Source organism: Haliotis rufescens, unplaced genomic scaffold, assembly GCF_023055435.1.
Source record: "Haliotis rufescens isolate VD_foot unplaced genomic scaffold, xgHalRufe1.0.p SCAF_7, whole genome shotgun sequence".
NCBI lineage: Eukaryota > Metazoa > Mollusca > Gastropoda > Lepetellida > Haliotidae > Haliotis > Haliotis rufescens.
The window spans coordinates 52035851-52057660 of NW_025964361.1; the positions used below are offsets into that span (position 1 = coordinate 52035851).

At 38.6% G+C, this 21810-nt stretch overlaps 2 protein-coding genes across 2 annotated transcripts in view; one reads left to right on the forward strand and one right to left on the reverse strand.

The window, feature by feature from the left end:
* Positions 1–1913: 1913 nt before the first annotated feature.
* Positions 1914–5823, reverse strand: LOC124111250. The gene is made up of 3 exons (XM_046470900.2): positions 5671–5823; positions 3439–3641; positions 1914–2256 (listed from the first exon to the last, which is right to left on the reverse strand). Exons 1-3 carry the CDS (start codon positions 5720–5722, stop codon positions 2200–2202), a joined length of 312 nt encoding a protein of 103 aa, XP_046326856.1. The 5' UTR covers positions 5723–5823; the 3' UTR covers positions 1914–2199.
* A 239-nt stretch (positions 5824–6062) lies between these two features.
* LOC124111249 (vacuolar protein-sorting-associated protein 36-like) overlaps positions 6063–21810 on the forward strand; it is a 32740-nt gene continuing 16992 nt past the window's right edge. Inside the window, exons 1-2 of the mRNA XM_046470899.2 lie at positions 6063–6273; positions 21087–21155. Of these exons, the coding sequence (XP_046326855.2) occupies positions 6178–6273; positions 21087–21155 (165 nt within the window). The 5' untranslated portion in view covers positions 6063–6177. The remainder of the gene's footprint in view (positions 6274–21086; positions 21156–21810) is intronic.

Below are 21810 nucleotides of genomic sequence, written 5' to 3' on the forward strand. Positions count from 1 at the left end.
GCACAACAGAAACCTATGACTGTGGGTTCGAATCCTGGTTTGCCCCGATTATGTTTCTAGGTTTGTCAGCACCATACCCGTGCTCGTGGGTTTCACGGAAGTGGTCAACGTCTGAGACCTGCATCACTTTGGGCTTTCCTCCCACATTAAGCTGACACGCCGTGATATGACTGGAATACTATTAAAAGCGGCGTTAAACCCCAAGTCACTCACTCAAAAATGTCATGTTTGGCATAAAGGTTGTGAGTGAAAGTCGTCTTTCATCCTTATTTCGAAACACTTTACATATTTTAAAGGTAATCAGAATGAATGAATGTGATACTGAGGTAAAGCTATCAATAAAAGGGGCACACTATTTTACAATAACATGTACCGTATTGAGCACCCTCCATCCGAATCTAAAATCCGGACGTTAATCTTTGTAGGGGTCATAACTGTGTTGTACAAGTGGCTGCAGTTGTGAGAACTTTCTTTGATCCATATCAGGCCAACATTACAATGTCGGAGATTTCGATAGGTTTGACACTGGTAAGTCTGTTACATTGTTATGGCTGTTATCTGTGAAGGCCATTATCGTGGATAACCTAGCTTCATTCTCGAGATTGTTTGCTTTTGATGGCACATTGATATGATGAATTTGTACACATGAATCATACAGTCCTTCCATGCTAGACTGGCTGAATGAAAGATTTGTTTCGTGCTAGAATCATGAAAGATTTGTATAGTGCTAGAATCATGAACCAACATGATGCATGCAGAAAATTGGAATAAATTATTTTTCAAACCATTAATGTTGCGTTTTTTACTGCAGCTTTTAAATTACCAGCAAGGTGCTGATCAGCGACATGGGATGAACATCCGGGACTGGAGAAGTCTCTTCATGTTCCCAGCAGAATCCATTATACACAAAGTGGAGCTAAATTGTGTCAGAAATAGAAAGATGTTTTGTGGCAGCTATTTCATCAAGATAAACAATAGCAGCAGTGCAAAAATTATATCAAAACTATTTTCCCGACCCATTTAGAAGAGAATGTTTTTACTCATAAAATTGACATGGAATTTGGTAAATAATAGTCTTTTCACTGTCCAAAAGCTAAGTGACAACAAGGTCGGTCTCTGAACATGTTTTATCTGAAATCACAGATTGTATCTATAATTTCCTCTCTGATCCTGTGACAATTTTGGATGAACTTGCTGCTTGTCAACATATGGTCAAAACTCTTGATTCATTCATTTACGTTTGCAAGACTTCATCCATCAGCATGTCGTCATAAAGTTTTCATCCAGTGGTTGTGTTTGTTAAAACAAGCATTTCCTTCCAATTTTCAAGACTAGTTTAAATGATTTGTCAAGCAGGCTCTTGGCATTTTAATACATCCTTTTCATCTGCTGACTGCCTTCTTGGTCCAGAGGTAGAATGTCTGCCCGGAGAGCCGAAGGTCGGGGGTTTGATCCCCGGTCGTGTCATCCCAAAAGATGTTAAAAGATTGTACTTGTTGTTACCCTGCCTGACACTCGGCATTAAGGGGCTAAAACAAGGACTGGTCGGCTCGGAGTCAGTATACTGTGTCTGAGTGGGGCATTGGTATCTCAGTGTGCATCACTCCGACCAGGGAGGCAAGCAAGCAGTGCGCACTTGGGAAAAGATATACGGTAACTCTTTGTCAATAAGCTTAGCTGAAGCTATCAGAAGAAATGAGCAATAGCAATAAACTTGCATCTGCAACTTCAGCCACTATTCTAAAAAAAGAATCTGGTTAAAGTTTGTTCGGTCTTGTAAGTTGAGCTAGTAATTGTCTAAATATAACACTAAAATCTACAGTAAATGATTCTTTTAGCCAGGTTCAGCAGGTTCAGGCTTGTTGATTGAACTTGTCTTTTCTAGAGTATGTAACAGAACAAAATAACACAAATTCAAGTCCAAAGTTTATTCTCTGAAGCTCCAGTCATACTAGGGGTAGCTTAAGTATTTCAACAACAAAACAAAATGACTCAGTCACACATTCTTAAATTACATTTTATCTGACAATTCAAGCTAACAACATGGAGCGTATGATATTCAAAAGCTTCCTGATGACATGTCCTCAAAGGCGATATGTGGTGACCATTCAGTCATAAGATTTATCACGCTCCTCTGCAAGGCTAATGGCATCCCTGATGTGTGCCTGATGTCAAAATATTGCCCTAACATTGACAGAGTTATCTTTTCTTGAGTGGAGGAGTGGAATGGAGGTACACTGCTCCAGACTGGTACAGCTGAAAATAAACAGAATGAAACAGAATGATACAGAATGATACAGAATGATACATACACATACAGATCACTCGGCCTTTCTTCAAGCATGCCTTGCATGAGAACATGGCAGGGTGAGTTGGATTTAACACCGCTTTGAACAGTATTTCAGGAGGCTATTTTGGGTATTTTCACTATGGTGATTGTATTGCATCAGTACTGTACACATTTTCCCCAGGCAAGGGTGTAACTGACCATAAAAGCTCATTTTCCACCCTAAACCAGGCTGGAATTTTGTGGCTCAATCGTAGCGCTGCCAGTGGCTTTTACAAGTTATGACCCTTCTATGTCTCTCCAACTGACTGATCCGATTCCATCACTCTAAACTCTTGCCCTAGCTTAAGAAAATATTGGTGGCACCCAGCCAAGACAATCTGATCATTAGTCAAGATCTATATATAATATGAAACATGTCTTGCCTCACAATGTGCATCAAATCACTTGAGCACATGAAACGATTTGGAAAGTATCTGTCGACGTCCAGTTGACAGTAAACATGCTTTGCAAATCCTTCAGTTGACCGAAAACTGCACATTGAAATCCATGTAGCTTATGAACCGAATGTCTAGTATGTTAAGTGATATTGATTGGACTATGCATGGATTGTTATGACTCCGGAATTCCAGCCTAGTTCAGCAAGGGTGAAAACTGGACTTCTATGGTCATTTAATTCCCTTGCCTCTGGTAGATGTACACTTTTGCAACAGTATTGCGATAGTTGTCAACTACTGCAATAGTACTGTGATGGTATTAAACCAACTTTAAGGCTTGATAAATATATTAATCAAGCTAATAGAAATGAGTAAAGTATTGCAAACAAAGTTACAGTTTGCCATTTTTCTACATGAGGCTACTCAAACCACGGACTTGTATAGGTCCTTGCTCAAACCAAAAGGAAGTAATTCTAATCTGGAGTTGTAATCCTTGATAATCAACACACAGCATGTATGAAATCTAACCGTAAAAATTGAGAGGCATACTTTTGGTTCACATATTATAACTAATTGCTACTATCAAAACTATTGATTTTTTGCATATTATGAACATATTACTGGTGTTTTCAAATTCCTATTGACACAGTACAATCATTGGGCAAACTATTGTATTTCATCAATATTTTGATAGATTGTTACACTCATACTTACTATGAAACCTGTGACAGCCAAGAAGAGAGAGGAAACAGCAATATACATGTTGTATTTGCTGTTTCTCTTGTTGTAGTTCTCTTGCCAGGAGCCTTCAGGAATGGGGTGGTCATTCATTGTAACACGGTTCTCTGTGACAACTTCAAGGTCACTCTTCCAGTGTGCAGGAGCTTGACCCCCCATACAGCGAACTGCCTGCAATCCTGAACAGAAAATAGGAAAAGATTATACAATGTGGATTCATGGCAACAATTAGCTCCCGAACAAAGTTACCGGTAAGCAAGAACCTTCTTAACTGTGGAAGACTTCAAAATAAGTTGAACAAATCAACTGCAGGAATTATAATTTAGCTTCATCCAGCGTTGTCAAGGGTATTTCTCACAACAGAAATGGGTTGGTTGGTTGGTTTGTTGTTTAACGCAGCATTCCGCAATATTCCAGCTATATGACGACAGTCTGTAAATAATCGAGTCTGGACCAGACAATCTAGTGATTAATATCATGAGCATTGATCCACACAATTGGGATCGATGACATCCATCAACCAAGTCAGCGAGCCTGACCACTCGATCCCATTAGTCGCCTTTTACGACAAGCATAGTCGCCTTTTACGGCAAGCATGGGTTGCTGAAGATCTATTCTACCCCGAATCTTCACGGGTCCAACAGAATAGGGAGAGATAAAATACACTAGATACCTGATGGTGGCCTATTACAGGGATAATGCTTATTTGGAGGAGAGGTGAGGTGAAATTGGTTTTAACATCACGTTCAATATATTATTGCACATAAACTGTGATGTACATGCATGTGTGTGTGTGTGTGTGTGAGTACTTGTATGTACTAGTCCAGGCTAATGCCAGTTTTAAAGAACTAGCCCACTGACATAACCTGTCGCATTTAACCGTTAACATTGATACCCTACTCAAACAGAAGACTGACTGCGAGGTGACCAGTTCTTGTATTATTGTTGTATTCCAGTGTAACAACAAGCACCATTTTTTGCAAAGCACCATGCAGGATAACATCAAGTATGACTTGACCAGAGATTGAACTCCCAAACTTCCACTCTGGGCAGACACTCTATATCCACTTGATTACAGAGACAATATCAGTTATATTTTATACTTAGGGCTACAATCAGTTCTACTAGTAGTACAACTGCTTTGTGTAATTGGATGTGCTCTCCCTTGGTACTATTTGTATTTGCTGTTTAACAACGTTCACAGCAATATTCTTGCTATATGACGGCAGGCTGCAAATAATAATAATAAATGCATTTGTATAGCGCAGCATTCACTGTGCATAAGGGCTGTGTGTGCATAACCAGAGAATCCAGTGGTTGACATCAAGAGCATCAATCTACGTAAATGCAGCGTAAGAAATTGGCACTAGTCCTGTAGTCCTTGCCAAACTGCCCAATAGTTAAGGACTAGTAGAATTTTTGTCCCTTTTTAAGGGTTTTGCTATATGTTATCATTATAAGGACTAGTGGTTCAAACCTGTTAGTTTCTACCGCTGCAAATTGGATACAATGACGTACATCAACCAAGCCAGCAAAGGCTGACCACCCAATCCTGTTAGTCGCCTGTTACGGCTACATGGTTACTGAAGACCTCTTCTGAACCTGGGTCCCCTTGATACTATAATACATACTTATAGTAGTTCCCAATTTGAGCCATGTCAAACATTTCAAATGTTGTTCTAGAAATGAACTGGAATGCCCAGCCATAAGGATCGTGAAACTGAGTGGCAGCGTGATTGTAAAGGGGTACCTAACACGGGCAGGGGTAGAAACTAACAGTTTTAGTCCACTAGTCCTTATAATGATAACAGAGAGCAAATCCCTTAAAAATGGCAAATTTCTACTAGTCCTTATGATACCTTAACTATTGGGCAGTTTAGCAAGGACTGTAGGACTAGTGCCAATTTCTAACCCTGACGAGGGTAGATCTATATGGAACTATCAAATTCCGTTCTGAAATGGTTCGATGGTCGGGACAGATAAATTTGTGATACAATAGTTTTCAGTCGACTTTTCTCTTCCTCCTAACATGCCTAATGGTGGTCTCGGTTGGTCTAGATCTACTTATTTCCAAAACACCGGCCATGCAGGCCCAGCTCAGTGAGCTTTATCATTGAAGGAGAGAAAAAGTCGACAACGTTCACAGTACCAAACCTTATCAAAACACATCGGAATTCCCATGAAAGGACGCTTAATATATAAACATACGGGCAACAGAGGATGTGGCAGATCTGGCCACTGGCAATATTCTTGACAGCATTTTGGTTTCAGTACGTGCGTGACCTCCAATAGTCCGTCCTTCTGTCAATGGCTGATGGAAGAACCGCACAAAATGATTTAATTTTAGTATTAAAGTTTATAACCGTTATCACGTACAGACGCAAACGGTTTTAAACAATAACTTAAATATATAAACAGCTTTGACACTCGCATTTAACTCATTTGTATGTGTCGGGGACTATTTTGACTAGGTTCGGTCTAATAACATGAATAAAGAGCAAAAAGAGCATCGACGCTGCAAATCAAGTTAAGCTGGTCCCCGGCTCCCAGTGCGCGTCTTAAACGTACGACATGAAAAGACGGAGCCAGGCTTACAAATACAACCATTTACTGCGGGATGTAGATGTAAAGCGCCCTCTAGATTTCCTGAAAAATAACAAAGTACTAGAAAACATCTTGAATACCCTGCTATTGAAAGATACATTTGACAAGAAGATGGATCGCTTGGAATGGAGCGACGGATCGCTAATTGGCGGAGAGACGCTAGTAGAGCAACAAACAGGAGTTTGTCTCTATGACGGGCATGATAAGGTAGGCTTTCGATTTTTAGGGCGATTTTATGTTTGCTTCAATGTTGTACTCATGAGTAGCCTCGATCAAATATGTCAAGCAGACCAGTAATATCTCATTGTTGATGTTGAGCAAAGTCAGTAGTGTAGTGAATGATTGCTTTGACATTTCTTTGGGTTCTTGAGAGTATATATATCCCGAAGGAACCGGACCGGAAGTTGGCCCCACGGTGCGATGTAAATAAGAGTTATCTATCTTACATTAACTTGCCAAACACTTTACGTCGAATTGTGCAATATCTATTCACTATTTTCTTGCGCAAGCCTGTGACAGTATGGTTACTAGGCTAGTCTATATTATTCTATTTGTCATTTATCCCACAACACTGGTATGAACAGTTGTATCATTCGGCCTCCAAAATGCATGCAAGGTGTAAGTCTATGGAGAGTGTTAAAGGGGTTGGCAGTATGTTGTCAGTGTGTGATAAAACTGTAATAACAGACAATACTAATGAACGATGTGAAGGAGAATTGTTTTGTGATGAAACGATGATCCTTGAAGCTGACGATGGCAGTCGGAATCTAGACGGACATGAGCTGATAGAGGACATGATGACTGCAATCGAGATGAAGGATGAGGCAAAGTTTCAATGTCAGCTACAGCGAATCTCTATGTGCAAGACAAATAAGAAATATTTCAAGCAAGAAAGTGGGTCTTTGATGGCTACAGCTGTTTTGTGTGACTCTGAGAATGCTGTTAAACATTTAATCAGAGCAGGTGCTCAAAGATCTAATTTGAATTCGTATGGAGATACCCACATCCTGATGGCAATTCGACACAACAAGATGTCAGTTTTGAAGACTTTGGCAGAGCTTAAACAAGACATCAATTCCAAGAACAAACTTGGTCATTTTCCCTTGTTTTTGGCAGCAGAGTTAAACCGTGCAGATGTTGTGAAGTTATTAATTAAAGCTGGAGCAAATGTCAACACGAAAATGGGAAGGGTGAAGATGATAAGTGAGGACTATCTAAAACCTCACAGAGTTTCAGCACCAGGTGACTCAGTTGCTCTCTTAATTGTTCGCAGAATGGTGTATGAAAAATCAAGAGCATACAGTGAAACAGATAAAGATATTTATGGAACATGCCGTGAAATGTTATTTGCCATTCTTGATGAAAAAAGCTTCAACTTTGCAAAGTATTCTCACTCAATACTGGATGAAATGATTCTGAAGAAGATAGACGATGAAGATATTTACAAAAGATTACTACGAGATGATTACAAGATAAAACAATCTGATCCTTACCATTACCTGTGTTTTATTAACACAAAAATCTGTGTCCTTCTACTTGAACACTTGAAGAAACATCAACCAAATGTTGATATTTTATGTAAACAGACTGATGGTTCTTTCACGGCTCTGGATGTTGCCTGTGGACAGCTTAATGTGGATGCAGTTGAATGGCTTTTGCTCAACGGCGCAGATCCAAACTCACAGACAATAAATAGTACTTACGGATTCAATTTGATCACGTTCTTAAACATTCGATTCATGTCTGAAGATCGGTACTCCACATTGCTAACACCAATGTACATTGCTGTGTCTCAAAGATGCTTTTCAAATGGTGTTGCAGACAAGTTATGCAAGATCATAAAGTTGTTGATAAGATATGGTGCTGATGTCAATGCAAGAACTTCAAAGGGTGTTACGGTTTTGAACAGTGCTGTGACTGCCATGGCTAGAGAACCAACTCCGTCAGCGGAAGCTTTTTCAGTAATACATCTGCTCTTACAGGCAGGGGCCAATCCAGATTTCTGCTTTGTGCATGAATCTTATCAGGCAAAAGTTAAGATAACATTGGAGTCCTGTACAGAAAAGGCGTCTAAAAGCATTGTCGAGATGATGATGGAGATGTCATTCTCTCTTGGCAGGGAAACAGGATTACCCATCTCTGAAATTGTGCATCGTTTTCGTCATCTTCGGCACATGATTTCAGACGAGATAATCGACCGCTGCTTCTGTCAGCCTCGCATGTTGGTGTCACATTGTCGGAAGGTGATACTGGCCAGATGTAAAGCCTGTCATTTGTTGGAGACTGAAAAAAACTTTTCTTTGTTACCTGTCAAAGTACAGGACTATTTGTCTTTGAAAGATTTGCTAGATTACACAAAATGAAATGTATTAGTATTACTATTAGAACACTCCTGATGTTTGTTCCATGTGTGTGTACACTAGGGGTGAAACAATACAGCAAGATCATGATACAAAGATTACGCTACGATACATATTGTGATATGCATGTTTATGTCAAATCGTGTGAAAACGTCGACTATAAATATTTTTTATTTGTGAACTTAATTACCACACATTTTGCAATTTTTGACTGACAATAAACGCTGGGGGTCACTAAAGAAATAGTCATATATTTTAGCAAGTATATCATCTTGTTTTGATACAGAGTAAATGTATCGTGTATCATATCAGCCCAAAAAATCTCACGGTGCACCACTGTATCGTTTCACCTCTAGTGTACTAGGAAGTTTGACCTGTCTAGAAGAAGAGTTTATGTGTCATAACTTTTGAGAATGCATTGCTCTCAGCATCAATATTATCTTAGTTAGGTCTGTGATGTGAACTGTTATGATCTGAGCAAACAAGACCAGGTAGGATTTTACCAGACTCAGGCTTCGAACTTATGGCTGAAGTCGCAGGAAGTTGATGCTGCAGGAACAAGATGAAACCGAGATTTAGTGGACTAAAATCTGTGATATAGAGTGAGGATCTGTAAATAATGAATCTAGACACAACAACCAGAATTGACAATACGGACGTTATACACCTTGTACCAGTATTGGCAATAAGCTAAATGCCTAATTTATTTACGTTAGGCATATTGATATATTTATGAACCATATTATTTGTGACAATGCTACACACAAAACATGTAGCAAGGTGAGCATGGCCTGTAACTGTGATAAAATGTAAGGCATGAAGTATTTTGTCACTGTATTCTGGTTTGTAACCATGGTAATCAGGTATCTCAACTTCATGACCATATCATTTGCTGAATGAAGGGTTTAGATCTGAATTTGTTTTCAAGTTTTCGTTCTCAGTTTGTTTGTTTATTTATCATCTTCATTAAATTTGTTGTGAATAAAGTTGAAATTTTTTAGTTTGTTCTAAAGTTTGTTTGTTTGATTGTTGTTTAACGCCGCAATATTCCAGCTATATGACGACAGTCTGTAAATAATCAAGTCCGGACCAGACAGTTCAGTGATTGACATCATGAGCATCGATTCATGCAATTGGGATACTATGACATGCATCAACCAAGTTAGCCGGCCTGACCACCCGATCCCGTTAGTCGCATAGTCGCTCCTTTCGGCAAGCATGGGTTGCTGAAAACATATTCTTCACGGGTCGTTTGAGGTTGTGCTTTGATTGAAACAGCGACTGTCCTCTGAGAGCGGAAAGTTGGGGGTTCAATCCCTGGTCGCTTCTTATCGAAAGACATGAAAAGATGCAGCTTGTTGTTACACTCCCTGGCACTTGGGAGTAATGGTATAAAACAATAATAGGTCACATTGGAGTAAACTGCGACATAGTATCTCTGTTGGCGAACACTAAAAAACTGGCAGTTGTCTGTACTCTCACATTTCTTAAATTTGCTCATTATGTTAACCACCGGTTTGTGTGGCTGCAGTGATATGACTAGAAAATTGTTGAACGCTGTGTAGAACAACAGACAAGCAATGCTTAATAGCTCACAGTGAGACACCATGTTTGCAGATGTACCCTCTTGTGAGGCTCGATAATTTCATAACTGGATCTACTGGAAACAGTTATCGTTAATCACTTTTAATTCCATGTTGATTCTACATGCTATAGTGAACATCGGGAGACATCACAATATTGATTGCAAGAATACAAGAAAAAAACAACTTTCCAAATACCCAATTGTTTTGATTGATCAAAAGTATTTTTGTTGGCACATTTCAGTTGCAAAGGACAGAACTGAATATCTTTATGAATATGAGGGGCAATTTGCATACTTGAAGACACATGCCCGGTAAATTTTGATCCCTTAATATGTATGGCTTAAGTGTAGAATAATGAGTGAGTTGGATTTGACAGCGCTTCTAGCAGTATTGCAGTTATATCACGGCATGTCAGCTTGATTCTCTGATGCGTTATATAAATTTTGATCCCTGAATAGTGCTGTCTTGATTCTCGGATGATTTATGTACATTTTGATCCCTTAACTTGATTCTCGAATGCATTTTATATGTCATATGATTTAATCATCTTGTCATTTTCACCCAAACACGGCCCCTATATTGGCAGAGTGTTTACAAGTATAAAAAATCTAGAATTATTTCCCTTGGTCACGTTGTGCAAGAGTGAATAGACATCCACTTTTATCACAGTGTGGGATCCTATCAATAGGCTTTTGAAGCACTTCCACTTTGTCAGGTAAAAATAGATATCAAGTTCATTATTTCCAAGAAATATGTATTGATGACAGCAAGAATGGAAGTGACAGACACTTTGAGGGAGGACGAAGAGGACTGTTTTAAGGGCTTCTTTCATGAAGGCAAATTCTTTACCAGAGAAAGATCATATGATGTTATCCGCTGCTGAGAATGACAGTGTTGGTGTTGCTAAGAGTGTTGTAATGAACTACACTCCGAGTGAGAACAAATTGCTAGAATGGTTGAAAACAGCAATACGGGCAAAAGCAGAATCTGTCTTCCTGTTTCTCTTGGAGACAATCCTTGAATTAGACAGGGAATATTTCCATGAGGAAAGTGCTTCACTGGTGACCATTGCCATCATGTATGACACAAGGAAAATCATAAGACATTTAATGTGTGCAGGATCTCAAAGGAGCAACTTGATTGCTGAAGGGGATTCTGATGTTAATCTGGCTGTTAAGTTCAAAAGGATTGAAATCTTGAAGATGCTCTGTGAAGATGGAGACTTTGTGAATGTTCCAAACAAGCTTGGACATTTTCCATTGTTATTAGCAGCAGCGATGGACCTTCCTGAAGCTGTGCAGATGTTGGTTGAGGCAGGCGCTGATGTAAACCAAAAGTTGCAGGGCGTGGAATTGGTCAATATGTTCCATCATTATCATCACAAAGTTTCTATGGAAGGAGATACGGTTGCTCATTTCATTATCAGGAGAATGGATTTGACAGACCCATCCATGCATAAGACTTCCGGTGAAATGCTTGAGACAATTGTAAATGACAAGTTTTGTAAATCTGCTTGCAATTGCCTTGGTCATTCATTGTTGGATGAACTGATTTTAAGTCGTGTCTCAGACAAGAATGTATTGAACAGATATTTGAATGGTGACTTTTCAGTCAACTTGGCTAATCCTTACCATTATGCCTGTCTCATGAAATCACAGGAACTGAGAGTTTTCCATTTTCTAAACAATAACAACATTGAGGTTGATGGTACATGTGAAGAAACGCCTTTCTCTGTTCTGTTCTTGGCTTGTGGTATCGGTAAATTGGAACTTATGGAGTGGTTAGTGCAACAAGGTGCAAACCTGAGAGTGACGGCTTCTTTTGAGGGCATGACTTAATGGGTTCCAAGTTTATATGGGCCTGTAGTTAGTTTTATACTTACACCATTTAAGATTAAGAACATTTCAATTATACAGACAGCAGTAAGTGCTATATTTAGCTATGACTTTAGGTTAGGGAATATTTTATCTATCCTCGATCTGCTGGTGAAATCTGGTGCTGATGTGAATGACCCAACTGTGGATGGTATACCAGCATTGCCCTTTCTCTTGCAACTTATCCAAGTAGGAGGGTCATATGTCTTTAGTTTCGGGGAGACATTTGAAAAGATGTTACCCGAGTTGCAGTGCCTGGTGCTGTTGCTGCTTCAAGCTGGAGCTAGGGTTGATGACTGTGTCCCAGTGGACAGACTGTGGAGTGATGCATCTTTTTACACTGCTCTTGATTCCTTGAACAACATTACTATGATGCTGATGGAGATGTCAACATCTGTAGCAAGCGTTGACGAGGTTCCACGTAGCTTTGGTGGACCGTCATTCCAGTGTACACCTTCCTTGTCAGCCCGACCTCGTAGTCTTATGGTGCTAAGTCGTAAGGTCATACTTGAGAAATGTCACGGGCGACATTTAGCTGATGTGGGAAAATGTCTTTCTATGCTGCCAATGAAGCTTCAAGACTATGTGTGTTTGAAAGAATTAATGGACATCGATTGGCATGGAAAGTAGTTAACAATGATTAAAGTTGCAGAGACAGACTTGGAAGAATGCACATGGAGTGTTATAAAAGTGCAGGATCAGCAGAAAGAAGTTGGAGGGTTCTTTTATTCTTATTCTTCTTGACATGGAAAAACCAGCATGAATATGAAATGTGCATGGTGTGATATAGATGGAATATTGCTCACTGTGGAACTCAGAAGACATGCACTCAAGCATCCAATTTCTAAATAACATGCCCCTCTAATGAGTGAATGTTAAATTGGGACACTCACTCACCACATCTTATGCTATTGTAATAGACAAGTTTAAATAAGTATGAGTGGGTGAGTTTGATTTTATGCCGCTTTTAGCAATATTCCAGCAATATCACGGCGGGGGACACCAGAAATGGGCTTCACACATTGTACCCATGTCGGGAATCAAACCCGGGTCTTCGGCGTGACGAGCGAACGCTTTAACCACTAGGCTACCGGACCGCCCTAAATAAGTATGAAACTTTGTTGATTCATAAAATTTGAGATGAATAAACATTGTTTTCATAATTATTGTTTGTATTTACTTTGAAATGGATTTGGTCTCAAATAGATCTTTATTGGTTTTTAGATGGTATGTGATGTCATGCATGATTCTACTTGATCCCAAAGTCACTCACAAACATACTTGCTTTGATATCCAAAATATGTTCACAAGATATTTATGTTTTGATTTACCTTCTTTGCTTCCAACTATCAACACTGTTCAAAGCAATGTTAACCCATTCTCACTCACTCCAACATTCAACAGAGTTGACACAAATTATACTTGTATATGCATACCAATATTGGACAAAATGAAGACCAAGAAGTATTTGTGGATGGATGACATCATTTGTAATTATTGATACAAAGTTATAATATATTCATAACATTAAAAATTAGGGACTGTTCCCTTACGTGCCCGTTTTGTGTATCAAAATAACTACGGTACTGAAATGTAAGCATTGTGTTACCTTGGCCCCACACATGTATATTCATGAAAATGATCTTACAAAAACTCCCCACCCAAACAGGGCCTCTTTATAAAGTGTTTAGAGTTACTTCCCTTTACATGTCCTACTTTCAAGATCCATGATGGTGGAACAAGGAAATGTTCACTTCTGATAGTCGTTGACACAAGTCATATGAAGGTTATTTTGTAAGGTTAAATGTGACAGTACTTTTAGATAAGCATGGCATATGATATTTTCCATTATGACATTTATGAAGGGGCCATTTGTGAGGACACGCTGTCCAAATCTATTCACACTGCCTTGGACAGTGATAACCCCAAGTTGTTGGATATTTTGATTGACAGTACGGCGGAAGCTATACCCGAACAGTTGCACTTCGTGTTACTAGAAGCTTGTACAAAAGGTGCATCAAACATTCTCCAGTTCATTCTGAAGGAACTTGGAGTGAACCAGACTCAAGATTTAAAGGAAAATAGAAGCTATATTCTCGGGGCAGCAATTATTAATGGCCATGGTGGAATAGTACAGCTATTATTAGATGCTGGAATTGACAGAACTGGTTTGTCTGGTCATGGTGATAGTGATGTTATACTGGCAATTCGCTATAAGAGACCAGAAATATTGAAACTTCTTCTGGAGGCAGGTGTAGAAAATGTGGACATATCAAACAGTTATGGAGTTTTTCCACTGTACATGGCTATCAAACAAAAACAATTGAGCTGTTTGAAACAGCTCATAGCTGCAGGGGCAAATGTGAATCAGAAGATTGAAAGAGAGAGTGTCAATCAGGATAATCCGGAACCATCGGATAACGATATACAGACGAAGGCAACTGTTGGAGACAGTATGATCCATGTTCTGCTACGGAAGTTAGGATTGAGAGTGTTTTACGAAAAAGTCTCCGAATATTTTATCTTTGATAATATGTTTGAGATATTTGTAAACCTTGATGTTGATTTGTCAGTTGTCAACAATTGTGGACACTCTCTTCTTGATGAGGCTGTAGTCAGTTTGTGTGATACAAAGTTTATGAGAACACTTGTTGATAAAGGATGTCACATACGTTTGGCCAATCCATATCATTATGCCTGTTTAGATGATTCTGTGGAAAGGTTAGAGGTGATTCAAAAACTTGGATTTGATGTCAACACTTTCACCCCAGAGACACCATTTTCACCCCTTTTCATAGCATGTTGGGGTCAGAATATGAAAATTGTTAAATGGTTGTTGGAAAACGGTGCCAAGCCTACTGTGTTTGTTGACTCGAAGATCTTATGTGCTTGGATAACAAGAGTGAACAAGTGTGTTGATGCTTTCTTCGCAGACCAAGATGGCTTCATCACAAATGTGTCCAAAATGACGCCTTTACATTTCATGTTGATGGGATCCCTGAGTGTGTTCATGTCGGCACAACCTGTAGTTGAAATGTTGTGTGCTCACGGTGCTGATGTTAACTCACAGACTTTGACTGGAGAAACGCCCCTGTTATACTTCACACGAGATCTCCTTGGGGAAGATAACTTTCCCATTATTCCAACTTCCTTTGCAGCTTTGGGTCCTGAGGAATCGTTGTTTGTGTCATTAATCCAAGCAGGGGCGAATCCAGAAGTGGGGTCAGGTCGGGGGGTTTATCCACTCACATACTGCATCCCTGAGATGCTGAGCAGGATTGCCCTCATGTTCCTAGAGGTTTCAGTCAACCTTTCTCACTATGTAGGGACGGACACAATTCAGGGGAAAACCTTTTGTTTATCAGACCTATCCTTCCTTCCACTGAACAAAGACTCGTTACAGTCACTTGTTCAGAATCCACGGAAACTCAAAGTGCTGTGTCGAAAAGTCATTCTTCAAGCAAGCAGTGGACGTCTTATAAACAACAAGAACAGCTTGCTGGACCTGCCCAAGGAGGTTCGAAATTATGTGATGTTGAAATATTTGAGGGACCCAGATTGGTATGAGAATCCATACACATTAATGTGAAGCAACTTTAAGTTTGTATTAAGGTACCAACAGCTGGACAGACAAACATTTGGAAATGGGTTAGGACAGGGAAGAAATATGTTTCTTTTTGTCCTATATCATGATATGAAAATACAGTTTTTATTCTATTTGATAAAATGATTTAAACAGACCTTGTTATTGTGTTGAAGGTCCAAGTTTATGTTTGTGTACCTACCAGCATCTGTTGATGAAGATGATAATGACGTGAGGCCATGTTTGGCTCATCTTCCCGAAGCAAGAACGTTAACTGACTTTTAAAGTCCAGTTTCCAGCCTTGCCGAACTAGGCTTTAATTTCTTGGTTCCATTGTAGTGCCACCTGTGGCTATTACGAGTTATGTCCCTTCCATGCCTCTCTTGAGGACCAATCAGATTCCACCTCTCATATCACTTACATTTCCTTCAAACATAATGGCGGCACCCAGTCAATCTGATCGAAAATCAAGATCTATATTATGATATAACTAGCCTTACATTGCGAAGTGCATCAAAATCATGTGAGCACCTTGATTGAAAACATGAAAAGATTTAAAAATATCTTTTGACAACGAGTTAACGATGCACATGCTTTGCAAATCCTGCAATCGACCAAAATCTGCATGACAGTTCACAAACCGGATTTCGATTTCGTTGCATGATTTTGATTGGACAATGCATAGACTCGTTAGTCCATCCGAAATGTAACTCCATAATACCAGGCTAGTTCGGCAAGGGTGGAAACTGGTCTTTTATATTCAGTTAACACCCTTGCCTCGGGAAGATGTGTTTGGCATGAAAATAAGGGAAACCACAGGTCACCCATGAGTAGAAAATAATTTGGTGTGTGAAAAGCTTGCAGTTCTCATTCTTCTGGTTTCCATTGAGAAAGAAATGGCAGATTCTCTTCAAAGACAATTAAATATCAGTATATTTCCTTAGTGATATGGTATTTGACATAAGGTCCTAAGTTTGTTGTTAAATCTCCAATTAAATACCAAGGATAAAATGGTTCCAAACTTAAGAACTGATTAACAATTTGTAGAAGGTTTTCTTCTTTTTTGTTGTTGACATGTTTGACACATGACAAGCATTGGCACAGAGAAATATGCAGGCAGGAGAGCACATGAATAGATTCAGGCACAGAGAAATATGCAGGTAGGAGAGCACATGAATAGATTCAGGCACAGAGAAATATGCAGGCAGGAGAGCACATGAATAGATTCAGGCACAGAGAAATATGCAGGTAGGAGAGCACATGAATAGATTCAGGCACAGAGAAATATGCAGGCAGGAGAGCACATGAATAGATTCAGGCACAGAGAAATATGCAGGCAGGAGAGCACATGAATAGAGAGAAAATGCAGCAATGATTTCATTTCTAAACTACACATCACTATATTGAGGTAATTGACAAATTAAAGCCATGTGACTGGTTAAAAATGATCAGGGATCTGTCAAGGATAATAAAAACTGGGAATTTTTGTTAGTTTAGTTTTGGGATATTTAAAAACATTATGTTTTTTTCTCTTAAATTCAGAGGTATTTTAACATTGTATTTTGAAATTGTGTTCAATGCAATAATATGAAACTAAGCATTAACATGATTAAGACCTCTTCCTATTTATTGGTTCTGTTATCAGTGAAATACAGCTGTCTCTACAGAACCATAAATTAGTTCTTATGAATTGGAAAATTTGTAATTTTCGTTACGAGGATGTTCCCCAACTTAAAACTATCCCTACACCCTATCCCAAAATATTCTGTTGTGGAGAATATTTGAAAAAAAACCAGAACTCTTTGTAGTCTGTATTTATACTGCGTGAGTCGCCCTTGCGTTGCACGAGGATCGCGTTCTCTGTCGCTGTTGCACGTGCACCAAGCTCCGTCATGAGCTGACATTTACAATGCATGGTACACGGCTCTTCATAATTTCGTTGGGTCCTAAACTAGTATTTATCAATCGTTTGCACATTGTCAATACATGCTGACGGTATGGCAAAGGTAAATTTTATGTATTTGATGCTTTTGTGCATATGTTTGGAATCCAAAAGGAGTATGGAGTTGAAAATGCAGTCAAACGATTTTGTAAGGCTAAGGAATACAATATTTTCAATTCTATATCTCCTCGACCAACCATGCCACTCAACATATCACATCTTCTAAACCAAAATATGGGTAGTAAAGAATTTTACAAGACTTTATCAGGACAGGAGTTTGTTAAATTCCATGGCATTGAAAAATGGGAAAGCATACTAAATAAGACATTTAGTGAAACAAATTGGCAAGAACATATATTGATGGCAAAAAGGTGCACTCAAAGTGAGGATATTAGATGGTTTCAGTTTAAGATTATTCACTACATTCTTACAACTAACAAATATTTATATAAAATTGGATATGTTGATTCTCCTATGTGTACTTTCTGTACAAATCAACCTGAAACTATAATCCATATGTTGTATGATTGTGAACATGAAAGAACGATTTGGGAGAGACTGTATATCTGGTTAAAATCTGTTGTGGAAGGAACCATTGATTTAAACAGAGAAAATGTTTTTTTGGATTTCAAGGCAACCACAACAACCCATTGAATATTGTACTTTTAAAAACAAAACAAGTAATATGCAGACAATGTAGGAAAGGATTAAGGCCACATTTTGAACACATACAGCAAGAGATAAAAGGTTATTACAATGCTACAAAGGTAATGTCATTCACAAATTATAACTATGCAAACTTTTTTGAGTTTTTGGTCTTCCTTCCACACTTTGTTTAAAAACTGAACAATGATACAGTACGTGGACTTTACAGGCAAGAATTTATTGTATGGAAAGATGTACATTTTTTGAAAACCATGTACCACAATTGTATTGACATGATATATATATATAAATGATGTACCTGCTGAGATGAATAAATGGGGGAAAATAAAAAATACAAAAATAAATTACATGCTGACGGGAATAATAGGAAATATAGAGCCCTGAACAAGGATATATATATAACCTGGTTTGTTTTTTCTCGTTTATCTGATTGCTATAAATATGAACATTGTTGTAGGTAACCTGTTCTAACACAAAATATATCCATATTATTTCGAGCTTTTAAGCATTATGCAAAATTATGAAATATTTCATAGTTCATTTCACACCATGCTGAGGTTGACAATTACATGTTCTCATATCTAACGATGTGGGTTCAAACCCTGCTGGCGACACATGTTTTCGGAAAAAAATGAAATTATTTTTTATTGTCAATCAATGTAAAAACTAGTTCCATCCATTCCAAGTACAAATTAATTCACATGTTGGTTCAAGATAATGTGTAGTTGACAAACAACTCTCCTTTCCTGAAAAATAATGGAGCGTTAAAACAATAGAATGACGTCACAGATGTGTTTTAAACACTGGTTCAGTTATTTTTGTTGTTTTCTGAACAATATATGTTCGAGCGTTTGCTGGAAATATGAACTGCAAAATTTGTTTTGTAAAATCAATACTTGAAATGACCGCCTGGATGGATGTGCGACATGTGCAACATGTATTTTCTTTCTCGGTGATGTGGTCATTGACTAAATGCAGGTCCGACATAGATTTAGGATTGCTGGCTGATGAAACAATTTCTAACGTAACTCGTTGTACATGTATTTTTTGTATGAAAACCTGATGTACGTTTTCTGAAAACATGGGGTAAGTGGATTTATGTTGAATAAAAATGTTATTTATGAAGTATTGTTATGTTTTCTATTACGTTTTGTTTTGTTTGTTTGTTTGCTTGTTTAATGCCGCACTCAGCAATATTCCAGCTATATGATGGCAGTCTGTAAATAATCAAGTCTGGACCAGACAATCCAGTGGTTGACATCATGAGCATTGATCCACGCAGTTGGGATATGTTGAAATGCATCAACCAAGTCGGCGAGTTGGACCACCCGATCCCTTTAGTCGCCTCTTAGGGAGTATACATGTTATCATGGTTATAGAGGGAAATAATGTTTCAATTCAATTCTCAATTCTTTATTCGCGTTTAGCTTTACAGCTATTCGGTGGTATACATTAAAGTGAAATTGTGCATTCAGGCATGTTAGTTGTTTAGGTACAATATTCAAAAGGAGAAAGTACTTTAATTGAATTTTCAATAATTCTTGTCTTATATTTTATTAGATGCTCTGAAAAGATATCATGGTTACAAAGCTCTTTAACAATTTTGACACTTAAAAGCTGGACATGTTGAAAAAATGATGGGTTATTCAGTTGTATGGCTAAATATACATTTTTCTCAACTTTTGCATAAAGAGGACATTTTAATATTTAAATATTTAATATTTTAAAATGGAATTCAGCCTCAAAATCTCTGTAACCATGGTAACAGGATGAACATATTCTTTCCTTTTCATTAACATTGTGATCCAACTACCCATGTTCTGTCTATATCAGCAACAAAACATTTTAAGAGTTAACTCAGTAACGTTAAATATACAACTCAAAATAAGTTAAGGAACACACGTTTCTTTCATATTACTATAGTTCATCGGTCATGGTGTGAAAAGAATATGAAAGAATCTGGTGTTCTTTAACTTCTTTCGTGTAGTATACAGTTACAGAGACAACATTTCTGAAAGCATCCCCTTTCGGAATCCTGGTTAGAATATGTCAACAGCAATCTGTGCTGGTTCAGTGGATTGGGTGGTCAGGCCTGGTTGATTGTGTGACTTCGTGCCCCGACGGCATGGAACTTTGTTCATTCTGTGCTGGTGTGTCTTGTCGGCCATGATATAGTTGTAGTGAGTGAGTGGGGTTTAGGGCCACTGTGAACAGTATTCCAGTTATATCACGGCATAGACCACCTCCGTGCACATGGTCTAGAGGTAGAGCATCCGCCGGGGGGCAGAAGGTCCGGGGTCCGATCCCCGGCCGCATCATACTAAAATACGTTAAAACTTGTTGTCTTGCGCTCAGCATTAAGGGGCTAAAACAAGGACTGGTCGGTTTGGAGTCAGTAAACTGTGTCTGAGTGAGGTATTCATGTGAAACTGTGACATGGTATCTCAGTGTGCTAGCACTATAAATCGGCATCAGTCCGGACTAGTACAAGCAGCCACACACACACGTGCATGCAAGTCGCTATATAAGTGCAATAATCTTGGACGCGAGGATAACCCAATTTCACCTCACCTATATCACTGCAAAGGGCTTGATATGTGAGGAAAACCTAAAGTGATCTGGGTCTTAGACGCAGCGTTAGAAATTGGCACTAGTCCTATAGTCCTTGCCAAACTGCTCAATAGTTAAGGTATCCTAAGGACTAGAAGAAATTTGCCATTTTTAAGGGTTTTGCGATATGTTATCATTATAAGGACAAGTAGACAAAAACAGTTGAATGTAGTTTCTATTACTGAGACGCTCACCAGTTTGATGAAACCGACAAGGATGGATATGGTGCTGACAAATCCAGAAACATACTAGGGTGAACTGGGATTCAAACCTACAATCATAGTTTTTTGGCATGCCCAAGGGACGCAACTCTGCTGGAGAAGTAGGTAGACCCAGAGTTTTCCCACCCCACTCTCACTCATGGATATCTGAGGTACAGCGTATCATTTCACGTTTCAGACATCTTTTGAATATGGTGTGCTCTCGCTGACAACCCATAGACTTCTGTGGAGGGACCACAGGAATAGGGTGAGTAGTCAGTATTTATGTTAGATAATTAAATGCCCTGGCAGGCAAATTGTGGAAAAACATTTTTTAAATATAGGTAGGTAATGAGGTAAGCACTATGTATTTGTCAGAGCTCCAGATAAGCTTTTGGTGTTGTGGGTATTTTACCCATGCATTTTAAAATCATTGGGTATCAGTAATTCTATCTGGGTATTCAAATTTCTGTTACCCACTAGTTTTTACACATGTGGGTATTTAAGTTAAATATTTAAAAACACTATTCATCTAGTCCCTGCAAACTGGTGTCGTGTGGGTTCGAGAGCTTTATAGGACTCAAAAATACCACGATACTTCCACAAGAAAGTGTGATGGCAAATGATCATGATGTAACTGTCATCGTGGAGTTTGGCAAGGTTGACGGAATGCCCGTTTATAATTTCAAAATATGTTGCTGATTTGCTAATCGAAATACGCAGGGCTACTTCACAATATTTTGATGATACGCACAAGTTTTATTTTTGTAGTGTATCTGTAATGTTCGTTGCGCATTTGATACGCTTGGATTTTATTTTACTGCATATTTCTGCATTTCTGATGCGTATTTTACGCAGATACGCAGCTTATCTGGAGCTCTGTTTGTTAAGGACCCGCAAGCTTGTTGTGTTATAAGCACCCT